The sequence below is a fragment of the Abramis brama genome (genome assembly GCF_963993115.1).
Source record: "Abramis brama genome assembly, chromosome: 19".
Taxonomy (NCBI): domain Eukaryota; kingdom Metazoa; phylum Chordata; class Actinopteri; order Cypriniformes; family Leuciscidae; genus Abramis; species Abramis brama.
This window is the reverse complement of record NC_139981.1, coordinates 31,251,442-31,272,937: the sequence shown is the minus strand read 5'-3', so window position 1 is coordinate 31,272,937 and position 21,496 is coordinate 31,251,442. Positions and strand designations below refer to the sequence as shown.

The window sequence follows — 21,496 nt, the reverse complement described above, 5'->3', positions numbered from 1 at the left end:
TCAATTTAATGTGTCCTTGCTGAATAAAAGCATTATATATAATTATATTATATATAAATTTATAAAAAAATATTTATTTTGAAGTACAACTAACCACACACAACTCTCTCCGGGGTGGTGACCATTTACAAGCATTCAAATGAACTGCTTGAATCCCACTAAACACACACGCACCGCTGAGATGCATCAATGTAGTGAGGTTAGAGCGTTACACACACTTCCTCTCTGTGTGGTGTGAAAAAGGGAACCTCCACATGACAAAAAGGAAGACTCTTGCTTATACATTGCACACACGCACGCATGCATCTCAGTCACACACACACAACCCCCCCCACAATCCCGCTGTGCTGCATTACCGGTGCAGTGGTGGTTCAGCATGGCCGTAGAGTTACACACTGTCGCGCTGTCTTCCATTCTTCACCGCTGCACGAGATCTTGTCTTCTACGCTTCTCCTCGTCTGTCTGTCTGTCTGTGCCTGTGTCTCTCTTTCTCTGTCTCACACACACATTCTTCTGTTCTCGCACGGTGCTGCACACATACGCCCGCTCACACAAAAGCCAGGGCGAGCGAGTGAGCGTGAGGGTGAGCGAGAACAAGGGAAACTAGAGGAGGAGGAGATAAAGGGATAAAAAAATAAAATCTTGGTTGGCTAAGGGAGTGGCTAAAGCTCCCCTGCTCGAGCGTCTTAAACCTCTGCTGTTCCAGCGGACACACACACACACACACACACACACACTGGGACGGGGGGAGGGGAGGAGAACACGTGGAGGTGTCAAAGCTTCAGGAGAACGGCCACGCACACTAAAGCGCTCTGAAATGAGCCAGTGTTGCCTCTAAAACCTCGCTCTCTTCCACTGATCATTCGGCCACTGGAGCAAAAACATCATCTGTACTGTACCAGACCTGTACAGTGGACACACAAACACTGCTTACATCACACAGCTGCAACTCGAAGGTGCTTTTTCCATTTTATTTGACCCCTGATGTGACCTGGAGATATTAAATCATATTTCTGAGAACAAGCAGTTGATTCAGAAGCACATTTTTACAATGCTTTGTTAGCTTTCTTTACCAAGAAAGTCTATTAAATTTAAAAAAAAAATTAAACATCATGCAGAACAGTTTAGTATAATATAATACAACATAATATAATATAATAATGCTTTAATTCGATTAAAAGTATTAACTAATTAATCTGAAATTTTTCTGTAACGCACCTGAAATGTAGTAATATAGCTTTATATTGTAATAATTTCACATTTAAACTCCAAATTAATGTAGAAACAACATAAAGACCGTATCTTATATTTTAAATGTGTTTAATGACATCTTTTTTGTTGTTGTTGAATGAAGGCCAATCTCACCGATACACCAATACTGCTAATGATGTCTGTATGAAATAGATTTTTTCTCAATTTTAGCCATTAATTATATCCATTCAGCATTAAAGTATAATCGAAAGCTATACATTTGAACATTTATTAGGCTTTAACCACTTTTAATTTAAGTGAACTTAAAACAATCTTCACAGCCCGTAATAAATGTCCAATTTACCTGTGCCTTCAATATATCAGGTCTAAATGTTTCCTATTGGCCCAGTCAGACCAGTTCAGATATTCACTTGCCCTGTCAAAATGCACAAAAAGTAATTTTTTTTGTCTTTGACCTATGCAACCTTGTAAACAGTTAGGTCTAACAGGGAGGATATAATAAAGTTATCAAACAATTCACGCTCTTCACTGCATTCATTATAAATTAAATATAGATTAATACTTATTAAAGCTACAAACGTTATTCAGGCAAGAGCAGTGGGTGATTTTCTCCTTTTCTTTTGTTCTTTGAATATCCTTAATGCCAGACAGCAGCAGGTTTATTAGGCTGCTGTCCCTTTAAGACCTGCCGCACATGATGCGGATCCCATTTTCTAACTCTTTACATTCATTTAAGACTTCATTTAACTCATTTAAGACTGTGCTTGCCTGGATAATTTTGTGTTTTGTCTGTTCAAGCGCTGTCTGAAGCGGCTTTCTGTGCGCACAAGTGTGTGTGTGAGTGTGTGTGTGTTACAGACAGGAGATTCACAGGTGAGCGCCAGTAAAGCACAACGTTCTCTTTTGTGTCTTATCGCGCTTGAACGGTTTAAAAGCATCCGCATGAATAAGAGTGTGGTCATATAATGTAACACCAGCCAAAGGATGACGGGAAAAACGGATGCTGCGTTAATTGCATTAATATTTTTCCAATGTTTATCCCATGACTATCATGCATGAACGACTGAATGGCTGTGTATGTGTTTCTGAGCATTAAGAGCGCCACTCTGAGACTTAGTGTTTGTATACAACTTGTGTGTTTCGTATATCTGCAGTTTATATCCCCCAGAGTTCAGCGAGCTACCATGGTAAGTGTGCCTTGTCGGGTTCTCGTTCAAAAACCACACGGCTGTTTATTAATCTTAGACCTGAGGAGAAGGAGTGCAGCATAGCAGCAGTGTTTAAAAAAGAATGAAACATTTAATTATCCCACGTTTGTGAAGGGGCCAGCCTGTCGCTGAGGAGAGCTATAAAACAATGAGAAGGAGAGCGAGTGAGAGAGAGCATTCCGTTAGCACACAGCTGCCAAGTTGGAAGAAAAACCAACAACAAAAAGCGACTGGTGAGAAGCCAGAAGGAGAGGAGAACAGAGGAGAGAAAGAATACCGTGGCCACGTACACCGCAATCTTTCAGCGTGAAAAGGCCCATAAAGTGAACAACAGGAGATAACGGCAGTGCGAGGGAAGGTAGAAAAGTCGTCTCACACTGGGATATGAGTATCATATTGACACAGTTACAGGCAAGGAATGAAAAGAAAGTAGGTCAAAGGCCAATCATGGGGGCCGTCTAACTCCCACTCTCACATGCACACGCATGTACACGCAGACTTCATGTCACATTTATTTCAGCTTACGATGAAATTACAAACCACAAACAGGGAGTACGCCTACATTTGAATGATCAAACGAGACATATTAGCTCTGTTCCAAACCCTACTAAGCTACATTATCCTACTACTATCTGGCAGAATCCGGAGTCAAATGGAACTTATGATTTGAAATGCAACTGATTTGGAATATTCTACAAAGGCCGGAACTCAAGAGATACAAAGATAGAAGCACACGGGAAACTACATTCACAATTGACCCTTCGCAAAGACCCGCCCCCTTGAGTTACTGTTGCTGTGTCCGACAAGCCACGCCACACCATGTTCTCACGCAGTTAAAATTCACTGCGGAGCAAAGAGGACACTGACAATGCGCTGACAGACTGGACTGTGCAGGTTACTTTTGATATGAAACAAAGTTTCAACTTTCAAATTTGGTATTTTTTTAAAGAAATGACAGATCGCTGTAGAGCCTCAGTCAAAGCTGCTCGTGAACCAATCATCTCTTTCTTCTAGTTAATTTATAGCATCAAATAAACATGAATGAACATCAGAAGGAACGTTGTTTCAACCGTGGAAAGACGTCAGTACACACCGTTTTTCAAGTTCAAGTCCACCGAAGTTAATCTACTAACTCTCCTGACTGCTTTGGCGGACAAAATGGCGGATTCGGTGAATGGCGGATTATGATTGGTCAGATCGCCTGTCAATCAAACTCCCTATGAAGGGTGAATTGATTTCAATAAAGACGAGACAAAAGGTATGACGTGATACTTTAATAAACAAAAAATACTTTTTAATAAACAAATTCTCTTTTATCAGTACTAAATTCATTATTTATAATTAACATTTTCTCTTCCCAGCAACAAATATATGCAGAGAACAGACACACACACACAAAAAAAATTCCACATTGAGAGGTGCAGTATAATTTTTTTACCTTGAGAATTGAACATGTGACCTTGCTGTTGCTGGCGCTTTGAGATCACGTTGTGCTACAGAAACTGAGATAACATTGCCAACTCATACACAGCTACTAACACAGCAGTGCCAATCTGTCTTTAGACACACAGTACGGCCTCGTTCAGACTGACAGTCCAAATCTGATTTTTGTGCATATCCGATTGGAATCCGATCATATTTAGAAAGTGTGAACAGCAAAAAAAATTGAATTTTACAAATTCCGTTTTGAGCTACATTCAGATGTGGTCTGAAATCATATTCCCATTTCTAGAAATCAGTTTCAGTTTGACTGCTGTAATCGGATTTCGGGTGGTTTATCTCACTTTCTCAACCCACAAAAAACCACGTCAGATGTTGTCAGTGCTGGGTAGATTACTTGAAAATTGTAGTCCGTTACTGATTCCAAATTACATGACAAAAATTAACGTAATCCATTACATTACATACAGTATTTTAGGTAATATAATCTGACTACTTTTTAATTGCTTTTGACCTAACTCGTTTAATCACATTGATTTGATAGGATAATCTTGTACCAAACTGATATAAAAATACATTTAAAAAATGCGCTTGAAAGACAAAAGCCTTGCAACATGGTTAAATGACTTAATGAATGTGTTCGTCAGGAGTTGATACGATATGCAATGTTGAGAAAACAGAAAACAGATTTCTGTAAATCCAGTGGTCAAATGCTTTGTAGCCTCTCAATTTTCCATGTGATTATAGACACCTGACTAGTGGCTGGTCTGTGTGTGCAATTTCACAAAACTTTTTTTCTGAATTTCTGAATGTATATGAGCGATATGCTTTTTTTTTTTTTTTTTTGAAAGGAACATTTTAAACATTAAAAAGAATTACGGAGAATCAATCATGCATGATTTACAGCCATTGTGTGAGTAATATGTAAACATGTAATCAATAAAAAAGTTGTATTTTAAATGTAATATAATCTAATTACAAGTACTTACATTTTTGGAATCTGATTACCTAAAAAAAACTGAACAGTTGCGATACACAGTGTTGGACAGTCAATCATCTAGATCAGATTCCAATCGGATTCACAAATAATCACAGTGTGAAGTGACAGTGTGAAGACACTGGTTGGTCTTCAGAATTACAAATTGGATAACTGTCTTCTGAGTAAGGCTACACATCTATGCACTTGCACTGTTCATTTGCATATTAACTGTAAATCTACAGCAATGTTGTACTATGGGGGAATTCACAGAAACGAGTTATGACTAAGTGTTGTTTATTTGCTCGATCACTAAAGCAAGTCAAAAACACACCCATCAAATTATTGCTGATCATAATTTTTCATGTGTCGAAAGCAAAGCCAATATTTCAGTTCTGAGCATTAGGTTCTAGTGAATGCAGCAGACCACCACAATCTGACATACTTTACTGAGACCGCACAGCATCACTACATCATTTGAATTACTGTTGCCATGACGAATCAAAGTGTACACTTAAAAAAAAAAAAAAAAACTGAGAGACCCAAGCATTGATATTCATAATGTATTATTTTTTTCACCCTTAAATATGTATTAAGGAAGCCATTAATTCTAAAAACCACTTTGCATTAAGTTATGATTTGGAAAAACATTGCAACACTGGGCATTTAAGGTTACAAAATCCCACCACTATTTTTTGATACAGTGAGTTAAAGTTAAAGTTAAAAGTCACAACAATCTAGCTAACAAAGGTATTCGAACAATAATACATTTGAACCAGTAAGGATACAGTTATGAAAAGTTAAGAAACATTAACCACATCGATCAGAAAATGCGTCAGATTACAAAAAGTCATAAAGAGTTTTGTATTTTTATCAAATTGAAATTGGCTCCTGTATTTTTTAAGGGTATGGATGCATTTATCATTCAGCAAAAGGAGCAATTTGTGCCTGTTTGCCTTGATAATTTAATTCAGGTTAGGTCAAGCATTTTCATTTTAGAAGGAAAAGGGCATTGCCTACACAACAGGAAACTAGTGAAATTATGCTTTTGGTCTATTAATGACTTTTCAGGCAGTAGACTGACTTGTTCTGCGAGTCAGGTCAAACGGGGTGTGTTTAATGTGTGAGACCCGAAGGCAATTTAAACATGACTGAAACTGCCGTACACGTACATTAATTCAAAACGCTGACATATAACAAGAGCTGAGGTGTATACCTGGCATTAAACTGGTGAGAAGTGCAGTATTTCATTTTAATGGATCTGCATGCAAATTTCAACATTTTGTGTCTACCCATTTCTCTACATTTGTTTTAAGGAAGCACCAATGTATCGGCCGATAACAATTATTGGCCAATACTTCAGTGCATCCCTAAAACAAACAAAACAATTATTTTCACAATTCATTGTCAGAAAAACAGACGATGATCAGGGCTGATTATATCCTGTCAATCAGGGCGGAAACATGTGTCAGACTGCAACTTCGTGACAATAACGCATTAACAGTTAAAAAATAGCGACGTTAAAGCAGGCTCTATTTGACCCTCTGAATCACCCGTAGTTCAGGGTTGTCAGGTCCGCGGTTTTCCCTACATCAAACATTATTTGTAGCACCTCACATCCAATAATCACAAAGAGCTTTGTGCACGTTACTTCTGATAAAAAATAAAGTATCAGCTTTCAAATTCGGTCAATTTTATCATGAAATTCAAACAGACGCTCTTAAAGGAACACGTCGACTTTTTGGGACTTTTATCAGGCTCAATTCTTGCGCCACTCCTGTTCAACCTGTATATGCTCCCAATGAGCCAAATAATGAGAAAGAACCAAATTGCTTACCACAGCTATGCAGATGACACACAGATTTACTTAGCCCTATCACCTAACGATTACAGCCCCATTGACTCCCTGTGCCAATGCATCGATGAAGTCAACAGTTGGATGTGTCAAAACTTTCTTCAGCTAAACAAAGACAAAACTGAAGTCATTGCGTTTGGAAACAAAGATGAAGTTCTCAAGGTGAACGCATACCTTCACTCTAGGGGTCAAACAACTAAACATCAAGTCAGGAATCTTGGTGTGACACTAGAGTCAGACCTTAGTTTCAGTAGTCATGTCAAAGCAATAACTAAATCAGCATACTATCATCTGAAAAATATTGCAAGAATTAGATGCTTTGTTTCCAGACAAGACTTAGAGAAACCTGTTCATGCTTTCATCACCAGCAGTGTGGACTATTGTAATGGACTCCTCACTGGCCTTCCCAAAAAGACCATTAGACAGTTGCAGCTCATACAGAACGCTGCCGCCAGGATTCTGAGCAAAACCAGAAAATATGAACATATCACACCAGTCTTCAGGTCTTTACACTGGCTCCCAGTTACATTTAGGATTGATTTGAAAGTATTATTACTGGTATATAAATCATTCAATGGCCTAGGACCTCAATACATTGCAGATATGCTCACTGAATATAAACCCAACAGATCACTCAGATCACTAGGATCATATCAGCTAGAAATACCAAGGGTTCACTCAAAGCATGGCGAGTCTGCTTTTAGCTATTATGCTGGAACCAGCTTCCAGAGGAGATCAGATGTGCTCCTACAGTAGTCACTTTCAAATCCAGACTCAAAACACTTCTGTTTAGCCGTGCATTTAATGAATGAGCACTGTGCCAATGTTCGTCCGACTGTTTGTACTGTACTGTATTTTATTTTTTATTTTTCTAAACTGTTTTAATTACTCTTATTTCTTTTTATTATTTTAATTTCTTCTATGTAAAGCACTTTGAATTGCCATTGTGTATGAAATGTGCTATATAAATAAACTTGCCTTGCCTTGCCTATTCACCGTATCCCCCAGAGTTAGATAAGTCCATACATACCCTTCTCATCTCCATGCGTGCCGTAACTCTGTCTGACGCACCCACCGCTAGCCTAGCTTAGCACAAAGACTGGAGGTAAACGGCTCCAGCTAGCATACTGCTCCCAATAAGTGACAAAATAATGCCAACGCCAACACCGTATACATACTGGGAACTATATTCTCAGAAGGCGAAACACTGCTACTTCTGCGGAGTGATTTGCTCGCAGTGCCTGAGAAGCCCAGTGGTGAGGAGCAGAGAGTTCACTCAGAGTTGGAGTAAATCACTCCGCAGAAGTAGCAGTGCTTTGCCAGTATGTACAGTTCCCAGTATGGATACGGTTAGAAGATGGCTGTGTCTCATGTGACCTTGTTATTTGTACACGCTGTGACTATACAAATCACAACATGTAAATAGGCACAACATGTCATTTATTGGGAGCAGTATGCTAGCTGGAGCCGTTTACCTCCAGTCTTTGTGCTAAGCTAGGCTAGCGGTGGGTGCGTCAGGCAGAGTTACAGCACGCACGGAGATGAGAAGGGTATGTATGGACTTATCTAACTCTGGGGGATACGGTGAATAAGCTAAAGTCCCAAAAAGTCGGCGTGTTCCTTTAAGTGACGTGACCGATCGCTGTTGCTCATCAGTTCGAGTGGCAGTGCCGACACAGAGTATTTTCTTTCACTTTAATACAAATTAATGCATGATATTGATATACAAAATGATATTTTGAAATATACAGTACAACTTACCGAAATGTATCATGTCTCACATAATCGCTCAATCATTGTTTCAACCGCGGAAAGCCGGCAATAAAAACAGCTTGTGAACAGTGTCACTTAATATCCATGTGACGAGATCTCATGCCAGGAGACTAATTACATGCATTCAACGTGTTTCTCAGAGTGCCTCCATTCACAGTAAATTCTGCTCCACACAATCTCAGTCCCTGCATGTACTGTTTGTTTGAGTTTCCAATAATGTGCATTTGGAAATGCATATAAAATCTGATGCACTTTGTGTTTGATTGAGAATTTGAAGTGTTGAAGTGAGGAAGTGTTTCGCTGCTATCATATACAAGTCATGCATGGAGCGCGTCTCAGCGGCTCAGTTAACAGATTCAATCTCTGCATATGCTGTGTGTTTGGGTTGCTGTGATGAATGTAATGTACATAAGTTTATATTACATTATGTATTTTAACAGTGTTGTTCAATAAAAACAAATGATTACTTGCTTTTGATACTTTATTTGAACCCATTATTGTTTCTTCATTGTTATTATATATGTGTTTTAAGTCATTTTGCAGGCTATTGTTCACTTTTATTACCACACAAAAAATGATCCGATTATTCGATTAATCATCAAAATAATTGACCGATAACTTGATTACCAAAATAATCGTTAGTGACAGCCCTAGATTAGTTAAAACATTTCAAAATGCACCTGCATTGTTTTGCATTTTGAAATAAAATTATTTGCATTACAATTATTTACATTTTCAAATAAAATACTTTTTCCAATCATATAATTTGTCTTTGAAGATTTCTTAAAAAGAGTTAATATACCGTGAACCTAATATCGTGCATCGTCTCATCTCATGATCAAAGTGTATGGTCACACCCCGAATGTTCACAGTTATTAGTTAGCTATAAAAAACACTAGAGAGGAGCTTATTTATTGTTAATTATGTTTGAATAAATTTGCCATTAAGACAAGTGCTTATGAAACCTACCTTATGTTATTTTTTATGTAATTATTATATCTGAAAATAAATAGCAGTTTAATATAATAGCTCTGTTGTCAATAATAACCTCTAATATTATAGTAATGTACCAAATGAGATGGTTCGTTGTATAGCAAATGTAATGTAAATATTTCCTGTATAGTTCACAGCATTAGTTGGGAGAGTTTTTTTTTTCCTTAAGAAAATCAAACTATTGGTATCGGCAGAATAATCGGCTATCATATTGTATCATTCTGAATAATCTGCTATTATATCATATAGGAAATGTAGTATTGGTGCATCCGTTTGTTAAATTTGATTTGCTCAAGTTTTCACCAAAGCAACTATAAGATGGCCACAAATAAGATGCAGTAGACACAAACATCTCTGTAAACATGTTGCATGAATCCCAGAGTGAGACCTGTAAAATAACTCAGACACGAGGCATGCGCCACTCCCCATGTCCCAGCATGCCTGAGGAGCGGGACCCGCTGTCGCCTGGCCTGGCACTGGAAACAGTCATCTCGAGAAAGGAAACTGAGACGCTTCAGAGGCCCACAGACCTCACACTAAAATAGAGATGACAGGAAGGCAGCCGGTGGCACACAGGAAAGAGAGAGTGTGCAAAAGGACGAAAGTAGAAGAGGTTTGAGTGAAGCATCTGCACGAACACCCCAACGCTTTCCCAGAAACACTGTCACCGCAGAAACGCACTGCTGCAGCAGTATCAAACACCCCAGGCAGTTTATGAGAGTGGCTGAGTAGTCATTTAGCAGACACTTTTATCCAAAAAGACTTTATTACTCTACTTATTACAGGGCCGGTCCCCGATGAGATCAAGAGTCATGGTCAGTCAGTCATTGCAGGGTTTGAACCTACAACCAAATCATAAACCAATACGCCACATCACTCTGTGATTCAGCCTCAGACGCAACACCCATGGATCAACTGATGCATGGCACACAAAGAACGAAAGTACCATGTAACAAATCAGCAGTTCAAATCTGATTGGCTGGTTTTACATAACTTCCAGGTGCTCGGAAACAAAGGTGTGCTTAAAGGTTCCAGGCTGACACAATGACCAATTTTGAGGAAGTACTACAAAGTTGCTATTTTTATTGGTGCATTTGTTTATTTATTGGTGTTCTTACTTGCTTATTCATTTTTCATTCATATATAGAGTATCTATTTCAGGCATAAAACTCTACAGGGCGCAGGCTGATACTGTAGCAAGCAATCGCATCATTACCGCATGACACGAGCTGATTGGCCTTTTGCTGATCCTGTAGCCAATGAGATTGCTTGCTCAACATTTGAATAGTCTGGTTCAGTGTTTGCTGTAAGCTAGTCCTACAGTGCGCTATCAGAGCTCCTCTGAACCCCTCCACCTCCCCCAGCTCCACCTGCCTAGATCTACTACAGGATTAATGTGTGTCTGTATGCAGCAGCAGCAAGTCCATACTTGCATAGTCTGCCATCTCAATACACTGTTATAGTTAAAGGGTTAGTTCACCCAAAAAAGAAAATTCTGTCATTAATTACTCACCCTCATGTTGTTCCAACCCCGTAAGACTTTCGTTCATCTTCGGAACACAAATTAAGATATTGTTGATGAAATCTGAGAGCTGTCTCACTCCTCCATAGGCTTCTATGGGATCGAAACTTGCAAACCCAGAAAGTTAGTGAAGATATCCTGAAAATAGTCCAAGTGACTACAGAGGCTCAACCACAAGTTTATCAAGTGACGAGAATACTTTTTGTGTGCAAAAAACAACAAAAATAACGACTTTATTCAACTATACATTTTCGTCTGTGTGGGCCTGTGCGTCCGTCACGCATCACACACATGACCAGCGTCAGCCAATAGTGAGCCTACGTTCTGACGTACAACCCAGAAGCGCTGCGCTGTTACACTACGTGAACTCGTGCACACACAGACGAAAATGAAGAGTTGAATAAAGTTGTTATTTTTGTTGTTTTTTGCACACAAAAAGTATTCTCGTCGCTTGATAAACTTAAGGTTGAGCCACTGTAGTCACTTGGACTATTTTAAACATTGTCTTTACTAACTTTCTGGGCCGGCAAGTTTCAGTCCCATAGAAGCCTATGGAGGAGTGAGAAAGCTCTCAGATTTCACCAAAAATATCTTCATTTGTGTTCTGAAGATGAACGAAAGCTTTACGGGGTTGGAACAACATGAGGGTGAGTGATTACTAACAGAATTTTCATTTTTGGGTGAACTATCCCTTTAACTAAATCTAAACCTAAAGAAAAAGTTTTCTGTTAATTGAAATGAAGCTGGAATAAAATAAAATACAAATATTAAATGAGAAACTTAAACAGAAATTATAAATGTTGCCTGGGCAACTAACTGAAATTAAAGTAAAATAACTTAAATGACTAAAACTACAAAAGCACATAGGCCTAAAATTACTAGAGCTTTTCTAAGTAGGGAGTTTTTGAACAGAATAAGCTGCAAAGATGATCTTACATTATGTTGATAGTCTGACTAGGTGTGACTCGCTTCAGGAATCTATACTTGTGCTGATACCGCATTTGAGTGAATAAACTACAGATAAATGTTAAAAAATGTGTTGTGAAAGCGCTGAAATTCTCAGTGCTTTAGCCAAAACTCTTTACTGGTGACTCATAACACTCACTGGGGTCACTCACACTCACACTCACACTCAGGCTCATTTACAAAGATTCTCCTCATTTTAAGAGAGGTTATATAGAGAAGATGTACAATTCAGGCAAGCTTACACTTGAATAGATAAAGACATATTGCACATCCATTTTGCAATGTCAAACCCAGGTGAAGAGCTCTAACTTGATTCACTGCATTATTATTCCTCATCTCCATTCTTATTTTTAATTTGCTCCATATCTATTCATCTCTGCCCTGCATAAATCACAATGAGACTAATGGTTTTTGATATGACATATTTGGGCATGTCTGAACGGTGGAGTTCAGGCTTACACAATATTAAAGAGTAATGCACTCTGATACCAGTATGATCAGTTCAGCTCCCTGCTGAAAGGCGTCAGAGACTAGAGTTTGATCAGAGTTTGACCTGAGTTTGAATCAGTGGAACCTAAACACCCTAAACGTCATGTTAAGAATTAAGCAGCCAGTTGCAAGTTACAAAGTGGACTAGATGTTTTACAGATAGAGTCCAGTTCTGTGAGGCTAGGAAAACCTTGACTGACTTGCTAGTCAATTAGTGATGTTGATTAGTCCTAAGATTTGTTCCTATAATTAGCGTATAACTGCTCACCACGTGCTGTGCTTCAGCTGTTATAGACTGTTTGCATAGCAAAACAATATCTTTAAAGATCTTCAAAATCAGCATGAAATGGAAGCTGAAATAATTGGCTTAATAATAATTGTCCTTTTAAATCTATCGGAGAGAAAGTATTATAACATTGAAAAAAAGGACACACTTGAGCTTTAAATATCCTGAATAAGACCCGGCTCTATGCTCCACCGCTCATCCCTGTGATGAACATGGTTTCTTTAGCCTCTCTAAATTAGAACAAGAAAGACAGAGAGCCAGAAATACACCAACGCATCCGCACACATATGCACAGCTGGCCTCTACGGAGTGATAAGGGCATTTGAGGTCAAACGGGCTGAATGTTAGCCATGAGTTATAGTACTCACACATACACAGCAGGGGATGACAGAAAAAGAGATGTATACAGAGAGAGAAACCACAATGGGGTGAGCATGACAAAACAAGACATGTTTGACATACGCTAGTCACACGCAAACTAGCATTTAGGGAAATGCCTCCCACATCAGCTAGTCTCATGCAGTCAGACTTTTGAGATTCAGCAAGTATGGTCCATATTGCTGCTGCTTTTTCTAATCAAGAACCGCCCACTTAGACAGGACGGGCTGTTTGACCGACATTTTGATGTTAATTAGCAATTAATTTGGTTTAATTGCTTCTTAAAGGTGCTCTAAGCGATATTGGGTGACATCACTTCTTGTTGACGTTCGAAGTATTGTCAAACAAAACGGAGGCTAGCTCGACCCCCCATCCTCCTCATCCCGTCCCCTCCCTTCCCAATGTAAAACACCCCCAAATCATCCTTTTTCCCTCTTCTTTGCCATTTGTTCATCGGAGCGTCGTCTCTTTGGCCGTGTGTCAGCCATATCAAAATTCAAGAGAATATAATTCTAACGTTAGTCGTTGTCTAGGACATCTCTCCTCCAGCTAACTTCCCTCTTCATGCTTCTCTCTCCTCTCCTCCATTGTTTTTGTTGCCGTTTGTGGAGCCTGGGCTGTCTACAGAGTTTTTTTTACAGTGTGTTCTGGGGACAGGCAGCTTGCACTCTTAAAATAAAAAATAAATAAATAAAAAAAATCTTGCCCAGACAAAATCATTTATAATAAATCCTGCATAATTACATAAAAAAAGGTCAATTTTAATTTCATGGTGACTTTAAGACAAAACAAGGCTGAGATTTATCAAAAGCCTTACAAAAATATCCAATAACATGGTGCCATCATACATGGAACAGTACAACACAGCAATAGCTTAATTTGGCCACAAAACCCATTTACAGCTTTTCAACTTCATTTTAATTTCATTTCAACCAGATTGTTCTTTCGAGGAAGGTTGTGTTAGGACACACACACACACACACAGCAGAGAAGGAGGAACCCTGCAGAGCACGGCTAATCAGAATGGATAGCAACGAGACCTTGAACAAGACACTGCAATAGAATTACATTGATATCATGTGTGTGTGTGTGTGTGTGTGTGTGTGTGTGTGTGTGTGTGTGTGTGTGTATGTCATTTTTGAAAAAATAAATAAATAAATTGGTCCCCATGAGGAAACCAGCTTATAAATCATACTAAATTATGTTTTTATTGAAAATGTGAAAATGCAGAAAGTTTTCTGGGATGGGTAGGGTTAGTTTGTACAGTATAAAAACCATTATGTCTATGGAGAGTACCCATAAAACTTTGTAAAAAAAAAAAAAAAAAAATATATATATATATATATATATATATATATATATATATATATATATATATATATATATATATATATATATATATATATATATATATTACCCTGAAGTGAGCTAAATCTGACAAAACCTCCTTTTAAAGACGTCCTTGTTTGTAAAATGGTATAAAAATAAATCGTTTTTTATTTTATTTTTATTAAAATACAGATAGATGTATGTTTAGGTTATAGTATTCGTAATTAGTTGTACATTAAAACAGTACAAATCTATGGAATGTCCCTATTTAGCTAAATAAATGGCTCCGATTCAACGTAATTCTTGATCCTAAATAATTCCATTATTGATTCTTTTAGTATACTTATAATAATAGATCCTAACTATAGTAAACAATACATATATATTATAAAAGCAAAACAATACAATATTGTTTAACTATTTTTTACATTTTAAATGATCATTTATTACAACAAAATTCTGAATGTGTATCTCTAACTACAGATTGTTATATAAACAACCAGTCAGTAATTACAAGAACTTGAGTAGACAAACCATATATGACACACAATGATTATTGGTCAGATAAGAACAACATTAGACTTGCGGTTCATTGAGTCATTTTCACTTAATCATTCAGAACAATTTCATTACTTATTCGTGAGTTGTCTGCAGTGGTTAGGCCATATGTTTGTCATTGCATGCAACCAGCTAGGTGCAATAGAAAGATTTATTACCTATTTATCATTTTTTTCACTTATTTTGCATAGTTCTTGGCACCATTTCTTATGCCATGGCACTGTAGATTCAGGAATGCAGATGAAAGATGTCATTGAAACCATTTGGTTTCAGTATTTTAAAACTATATAGTATTTGTTCTATATAAGAACAAGTTCTCATTTCCCGACCCTAAACACAAGCATTGGCTTGGAGCCGTTAAATCAGCAGGTACGAGCCTCGGTTTCAGCTCTTCCAAATCTACACGCAACTGAGCCACTTTGTTCTCCAAGCCACACAAATTACACATCAAAGCTCACTATGCGGCTGTCTAATTGAAGAAACACAGAGATCCACGATTCCTGCCCCCCTGCAGTGCCCCAGGAAATGTGTGTGTGTGTCAAGAGTGTGTGTGGGTGAGATTTGTCCGCCCACCCCTGCACTCTTCCACAGCATCGGCTGCATTCCTCGCATCCCTGTTTCCAATTATCCTGGAAGAGTCTGCAGTTCCGAGAGGCCATGAGAGCCGACGGGAAACAATACTACTGCCGCAACATTCACATTTCACCTGGATTTGTTGTGGACTGGGAAAAGTTGGCCGTACATTTCTTGGTTGTTTTTCTCTCATTAGCCCGACAAAAAGAAAAACTACTGCTAGCGGCCGCAGTTATAAGCTACCGCATGCTAGCGCTTTTCAAACGCACCAAAGGATCATAGCCGGCGCCGCCAAAACCAATAGACCACCGCATTCGCATGCAAATAGAGCACGATTTGCTTTGATGCTTCGACATTTCAAAACAGTCTGTGCGCGTACATGATGAGAACAACGAACTTTTAATGGCCTAACCCAACAGTTCATCTTGTGTAAAGCCGCCAAAACTTTGAGTCGTGCTGCCATGAATCGTAAAACGATCTCTGTGGTATTCTGGGCTTGTGTGTTACAATCTCTGTGTACAGCCTCAAAAAAGCTGTGTGCAATCCTACAACACATTAAATCCCACAAATATGTTTCTGAACATGCCATTAAATATTTTTTTACGGTAATCCAAGCCGCTGTTTGTGTGCAATTAGTTTCTGCAAGAACAAATCCAGACCTGATGAACCTGAAAGAGTTGTGTTTAAACAAGTTTTGGTGTCTTTTTGCTGCCAATTTTGCTGCTAACCTCTCTCTCTCACACACACACACACACACACACACACACACACACACACACACACGAGCAGCGTGCCACAGATGAGTGGTACGGCGCCAGAGAGCTCGCTCTTTCTGCTGACGGCAGCGATCACACACACCCCTGCCTGAGTGAAATCACAGGTGTGTATCCGTCTTACACTTGTGTGTGTGTGTGTGAGGAGGGGGTGTAACCATCAGGAGAATGCAAATCTCAAATCTCAAATGTTAGTGGTGTTTACCATGGTATATAATTTTTTTAGATCATCGCCGTAAATATTTTGTGGTCTATTTTATTTGACAATATTTGGAGCAACAATATATTGTACTCAGAGACTCTGTTAACTGGAATTGACCAAAAATCAAAACACTACTGGATAATTCAAAGAGTTCTGGATGGATGGACGGACGGAAGACAGATAGACAGACAAATCAGTTTTCGCACGTCTCGAAAGTTGAAGATGCTGATCAGCAATAGAAGTTGCCCTGTGAAAAACTTCAATCAGTCAGGATGATAATGCTACTTTCATATGTGCACGCATTATTACCATCATTGCTTAAATTGGGATGAAAGGGGTTACTGGGGTGGTTTGGTCCCGAAGTATATTTGCAGTAGCAAAGAAAATATTGATAGCTTCAATCTGCTGCAGTCTTTCTTCCTCTGAAAGTCTCTCCTCGCCTGCTAGAAGCCAAACGTTGGATGTATGTTAATGTTAATATCACTGTACATCAGCATGAAATGAAAGCAATATGGAAGTATGCTATGTGATGAATGAACCTTCTTTCTAGTTCATGAGAGAGTTAATCATCTACTACAGCTGAGGGTAATAAAAACATTCTCAAGTACTAATACTGATGAATAGTTTCACCATGTCTTGCTCACAGACACACAGACACACAGTCCTCTCTGTGTACATGCTTGAACACACACACTAGATGCAGTAAGCAGTGCTTACATATACAGTTCATATAGCCTGCACTAATGAAAGCCATATTATCAGTAAAATAGTCACAGATGGATCGTGTGTGCAGTAACTGAACTAGACTGGACTGAATTCCCCAGAATGTTTCTAATGTGACAGCAGCTTAAGACACTTAATTTGCATCTTTACTCATGCCCAGTCACAATAATATAAATAAATAGTCTTGGGAGAGCAGCTTGATGTCCTCTGTGTCAGGTTTTGAGGACTGAAATCAACAGAAGCTCGTAGACTGAGAGATGCAGGAGAATTTAACCTGCAAACCTGACACTTACTGACAAGCTGACACTCGTCTGACTGGAGAACTGCTGTCAGTAATGTCTCTCTCCGCCTCGGCCAATTCTCCTTTTCTACCTTCCAGGTGGTCTCTCGGATTTAATCCTTTCGCTCTGTGAGAAGAATTTCTTTATATAACAAAGAGTTGGGAGATTGACAATATATTTACAATGACTTTGGAGGCATCGTAGAATTAATCTTGAATACTGTGATCATTAGGGGTGTGAACCTACACTGGTCTCATGGTTCGGTTCGGTTCGGTTCGATTACGATTATTATGTCATCGATTCAGTTCAATTCGATATCACGATGCACTGCATCCTCAATTTTCAATTTTACTTCAAAAGTGATATATGTTACCATTAAAGATGTGCACATCAACCGTCGCCAATGTATCGTAGAATCGATTAATTTCGACACCCCTAGTGATCATCTGTTTGGAAGCAGGACTTTTTATTTTGACAGCGTCAGCGAGTGAGAGTCTTCGTTCCCATTCTCCGTCTTCATTAATTTACGGTCTGTGATTTACAGTTCTGTCTTAGAAATTATTAGTGCACTGTGGGTAACAGTGTTTACTTCCTTTTTATTCATTTTTATAATATATTTCTTTAGTTGTGAGAAATTCTATAGTTGGATTACAATCAATAATTTATCATCTAAAGAAAAAAAATGTAAAAAAAAAACAATTTAATCATTTTTTATTTATTTCTAATTAAGTAAATTTTATGATATATATATATATATATACACACACACACACACATATATATATATATATACACACACACACACACATATATATATATATATATATATGTATGTATATGTGTGTGTGTGTATATATATATATATATATATATATATATATATATATGTGTATATGTGTGTGTGTGTGTGTATATATATATATATATATATATATATATATATATATATATATATATGTGTATATGTGTGTGTGTGTGTGTATATATATATATATATATATATATATATATATATATATTAGGGGTGTAACGGTACGTGTATTCGTACCGGACCGTTTCGGTACAGGGCTTTCGGTTCGGTGCACGTGTGTACCGAATGACTGAATGCAATATTTTGTGTGCGGAACATAGGTACATTTTCGTGTTTCCACACGAACATATTAAGTGGCGGAAGCCTTCGCGTTCAGCGCAAATCCCGCCCTGCAGCGGATTCTAAAGTTTTACCAGAGCCCGTCTGGTTTTAGTTTTACCCGTCGTCACTGTAACCTAAACCAATGAAATCGACAGCAAAAGCTTTTCCGCTCCGCCTCCGTGTGCGCCGCCGCACTCTCCGTTCCGTGTGTGTGTGTGTGTGTGTGTGTGTGTGTGTGTGTGTGTGTGTGTGTGTGTGTCTGCGCGCTGCGCTCTGCGCTCTCTGCTCAATGTTCGACTCCGTGTTTGCGCTGCGCGTTCTGCTCTGTCGTTAACGGCCCAAACACTCCAATCATGTACCGATCACGCACTGGAAAAGCAAAGTCCCTTCAAATAAGGTGAAATTTCTCAGTAGTAGACTTCTGTTTGCTGAGCTGGTATAGTCACGCTAGCAACAATGGTAAAATGACCTGCTCTGATCACATGCTCTGGTAATAATAGCTTTGTAGGAATATATTTTATTTTGATAATTAGTAAAAAAATGGGAAAAAAAATCTTAAATTGATTGTTGATTGATTATTGAAAAAGAATAATACATTGATATATATGTTTAATATTATTTTAATATAGGGCTATTTTCTGTTCCTTTTTTTCCCCGGTGTTTCATTTAATTAGGTGATTCTAAGTTTAATTATTGATGATTACAAGCTTGGAGGAATTGCAATTAATTACAGCAAATTGTGCAATTAAAGTTAATTTTTTTCCCAGTCTTAATTTTTAAATATGAGCAGGCCTACAAGCTGGGATTGGTAATGCTGCACTGTAATCATAGTTATTCATTTATATTTTTCATTAAATTTATTATGTGATATTGGTTTGAGACTGAGAGTATTTTATTAAGTGGAGAACTTTGCAGCAGTATTTTATTTCTTATTCTTTTTTTTATTTTATATATATTTTATTAAAAAGTGTTTAAAAAAAGTGTAAACAAATTGTTAAAAAAAGTTTATAGTAATAAACAACCTGCAGTTTAATGTTTGCATTTCTTTCCCTTACTGTACCGAAAATAAACCGAACCGTGACTTTAAAACCGAGGTACGTACCGAACCGTGATTTTTGTGTACCGTTACACCCCTAATATATATATATATATATATATATGCGTGTATGTATGCATGCATGCATGCATGTATGCATGTATATATATATATATATATATATATATATATATATATATATATATATATATATATTGTGGCACATTAGTATATGTGAGGGGGCAAACTCCTCAAGATGGGTGGTGTGTACTAATATATACTAATGTGCCACAAACAGGACTTTAATATCACCAACCATTCCCATGTTATTACGGTGTATCCATATAAATGGCCCACCCTGTATATATACACATATATATACATATATAAAATTTTTGTTCCAGTTAGTTGTTATGCATGTGTTTTGCTATCTTTATATTAAAGAGTGTGATTCACATTTACTGGCTTTACATCAGATATCAGCCATCATAAAAAAATCGGTTGACCTTTACTATATAACAGGAAAGTAGACTAGAGATGCATGCTAGGGAGTGGGACTTCACCATCTTAAAGGGACAGTTCACCCAAAAATGGAAGTTCTGTCATCATTTACCAACCCTTCCATTACCACTCTGTCTTGTGAAGAATGTTTAACCATTTTTGTCCATACGATGACATTCAATTGGGTCCAAAACAACATTGGTGTTTAAAAAACGGTCATATTTCAAAATATCAAAATAAAGAAAAAAAATCAAACAGGTCTGGAATGACATGAGTAAATAATGACAGAAGTGTTTTGCAGCTGATTTCAACTAATCAAAAGGCTGTTGTCTTCCCTTTTGCCAAATAGGTAGAAAATCTTCAACACCCATAATGCATTGGGCATGTTGTCGTCCAAGGCCACTCCCACCAGTCTGCTCTGAATATGCTTACCAGTCGAATTACTATTAATTACCAGAGTCGGAAAAATTATATTATTAATATTTTACCAAAATCAAGCTCATATGGAGTTACAAGGTTTTTGACCATCGAATTTTGGAGAATTTCAGACATGAACGACCGCATCTGAAGCAGTAAGTGCATCACATTGTACTTTCATCAACTTGCAGATTATAAAGTTTACTGTGGCTATGTGGGCGCTCAGTTTTTTTCTGTAATTTGTCCAAAATCTCATGTTATTAAAGATGAAGTGCTTCAAACAGAGTAGCAGTTTAGATTCAAACAATGAAGCATCAGAACTACAAAATTAAATGCTGATTTCTATTGCCATCCATCTCGTTTCTGACTTTATTTTTCTATGTTTCCATATCTCTTCACATATTTATCTTATTCACTCTCTCTTTTTACATCTGTTTCTCCTCTTTCCGTCTCTGTTGCCACTTAGCTCGAAGCTGTTACGCAAGCTCTCAGATTTATTCAAGCAAGATCAAAATGAAATGTTAGGGGAAGTACATGCACTCAAACCCCAGTGTGGTACTTACAGGAATTAATGGGCACTCGGGGTCAACTGGTTCCAATAGAAAAACTGAACCAGAGTCACTCACAACACAACGTTTTCAGAGCTCACAGGAGATGTACGTTCACCACAATTACAGTAATAACAGGTTATCCTAAACAAACACAGCTCTGAGACGTCTTCTTACAAATGCTTAATTACCAGTCATTTGTATTATTATTTCAAAAAAAAAAAAAAAAACCCTTGAGAGGGTAACTGTAAATACTAATGATTTCTCTGTAGAGCGGTACATCACCGGTGTGTGTCGTGGTGTTAACTGGATGCCAGGTGCACTA

The 21,496-nt window shown here is 37.9% G+C and overlaps 1 protein-coding gene across 6 annotated transcripts in view; it reads right to left on the bottom strand.

The window, feature by feature from the left end:
* The window catches only part of eml4 (EMAP like 4), a 91,947-nt gene that overhangs the window by 54,844 nt on the left and 15,607 nt on the right, over positions 1–21,496 (bottom strand). For 2 of the 6 annotated variants that reach the window (XM_084092258.1, XM_084092260.1), the window contains exon 1: positions 357–595. The exons of 3 other annotated variants lie outside the window; for them this stretch is intronic. In XM_084092258.1, the coding sequence (XP_083948384.1) occupies positions 357–414 (58 nt within the window). In that variant the 5' untranslated portion in view covers positions 415–595. Of the gene's footprint in view, positions 1–356; positions 596–21,496 lie in introns of those variants that run through there. One more of the 6 variants, XM_084092261.1, reaches the window with a different exon arrangement.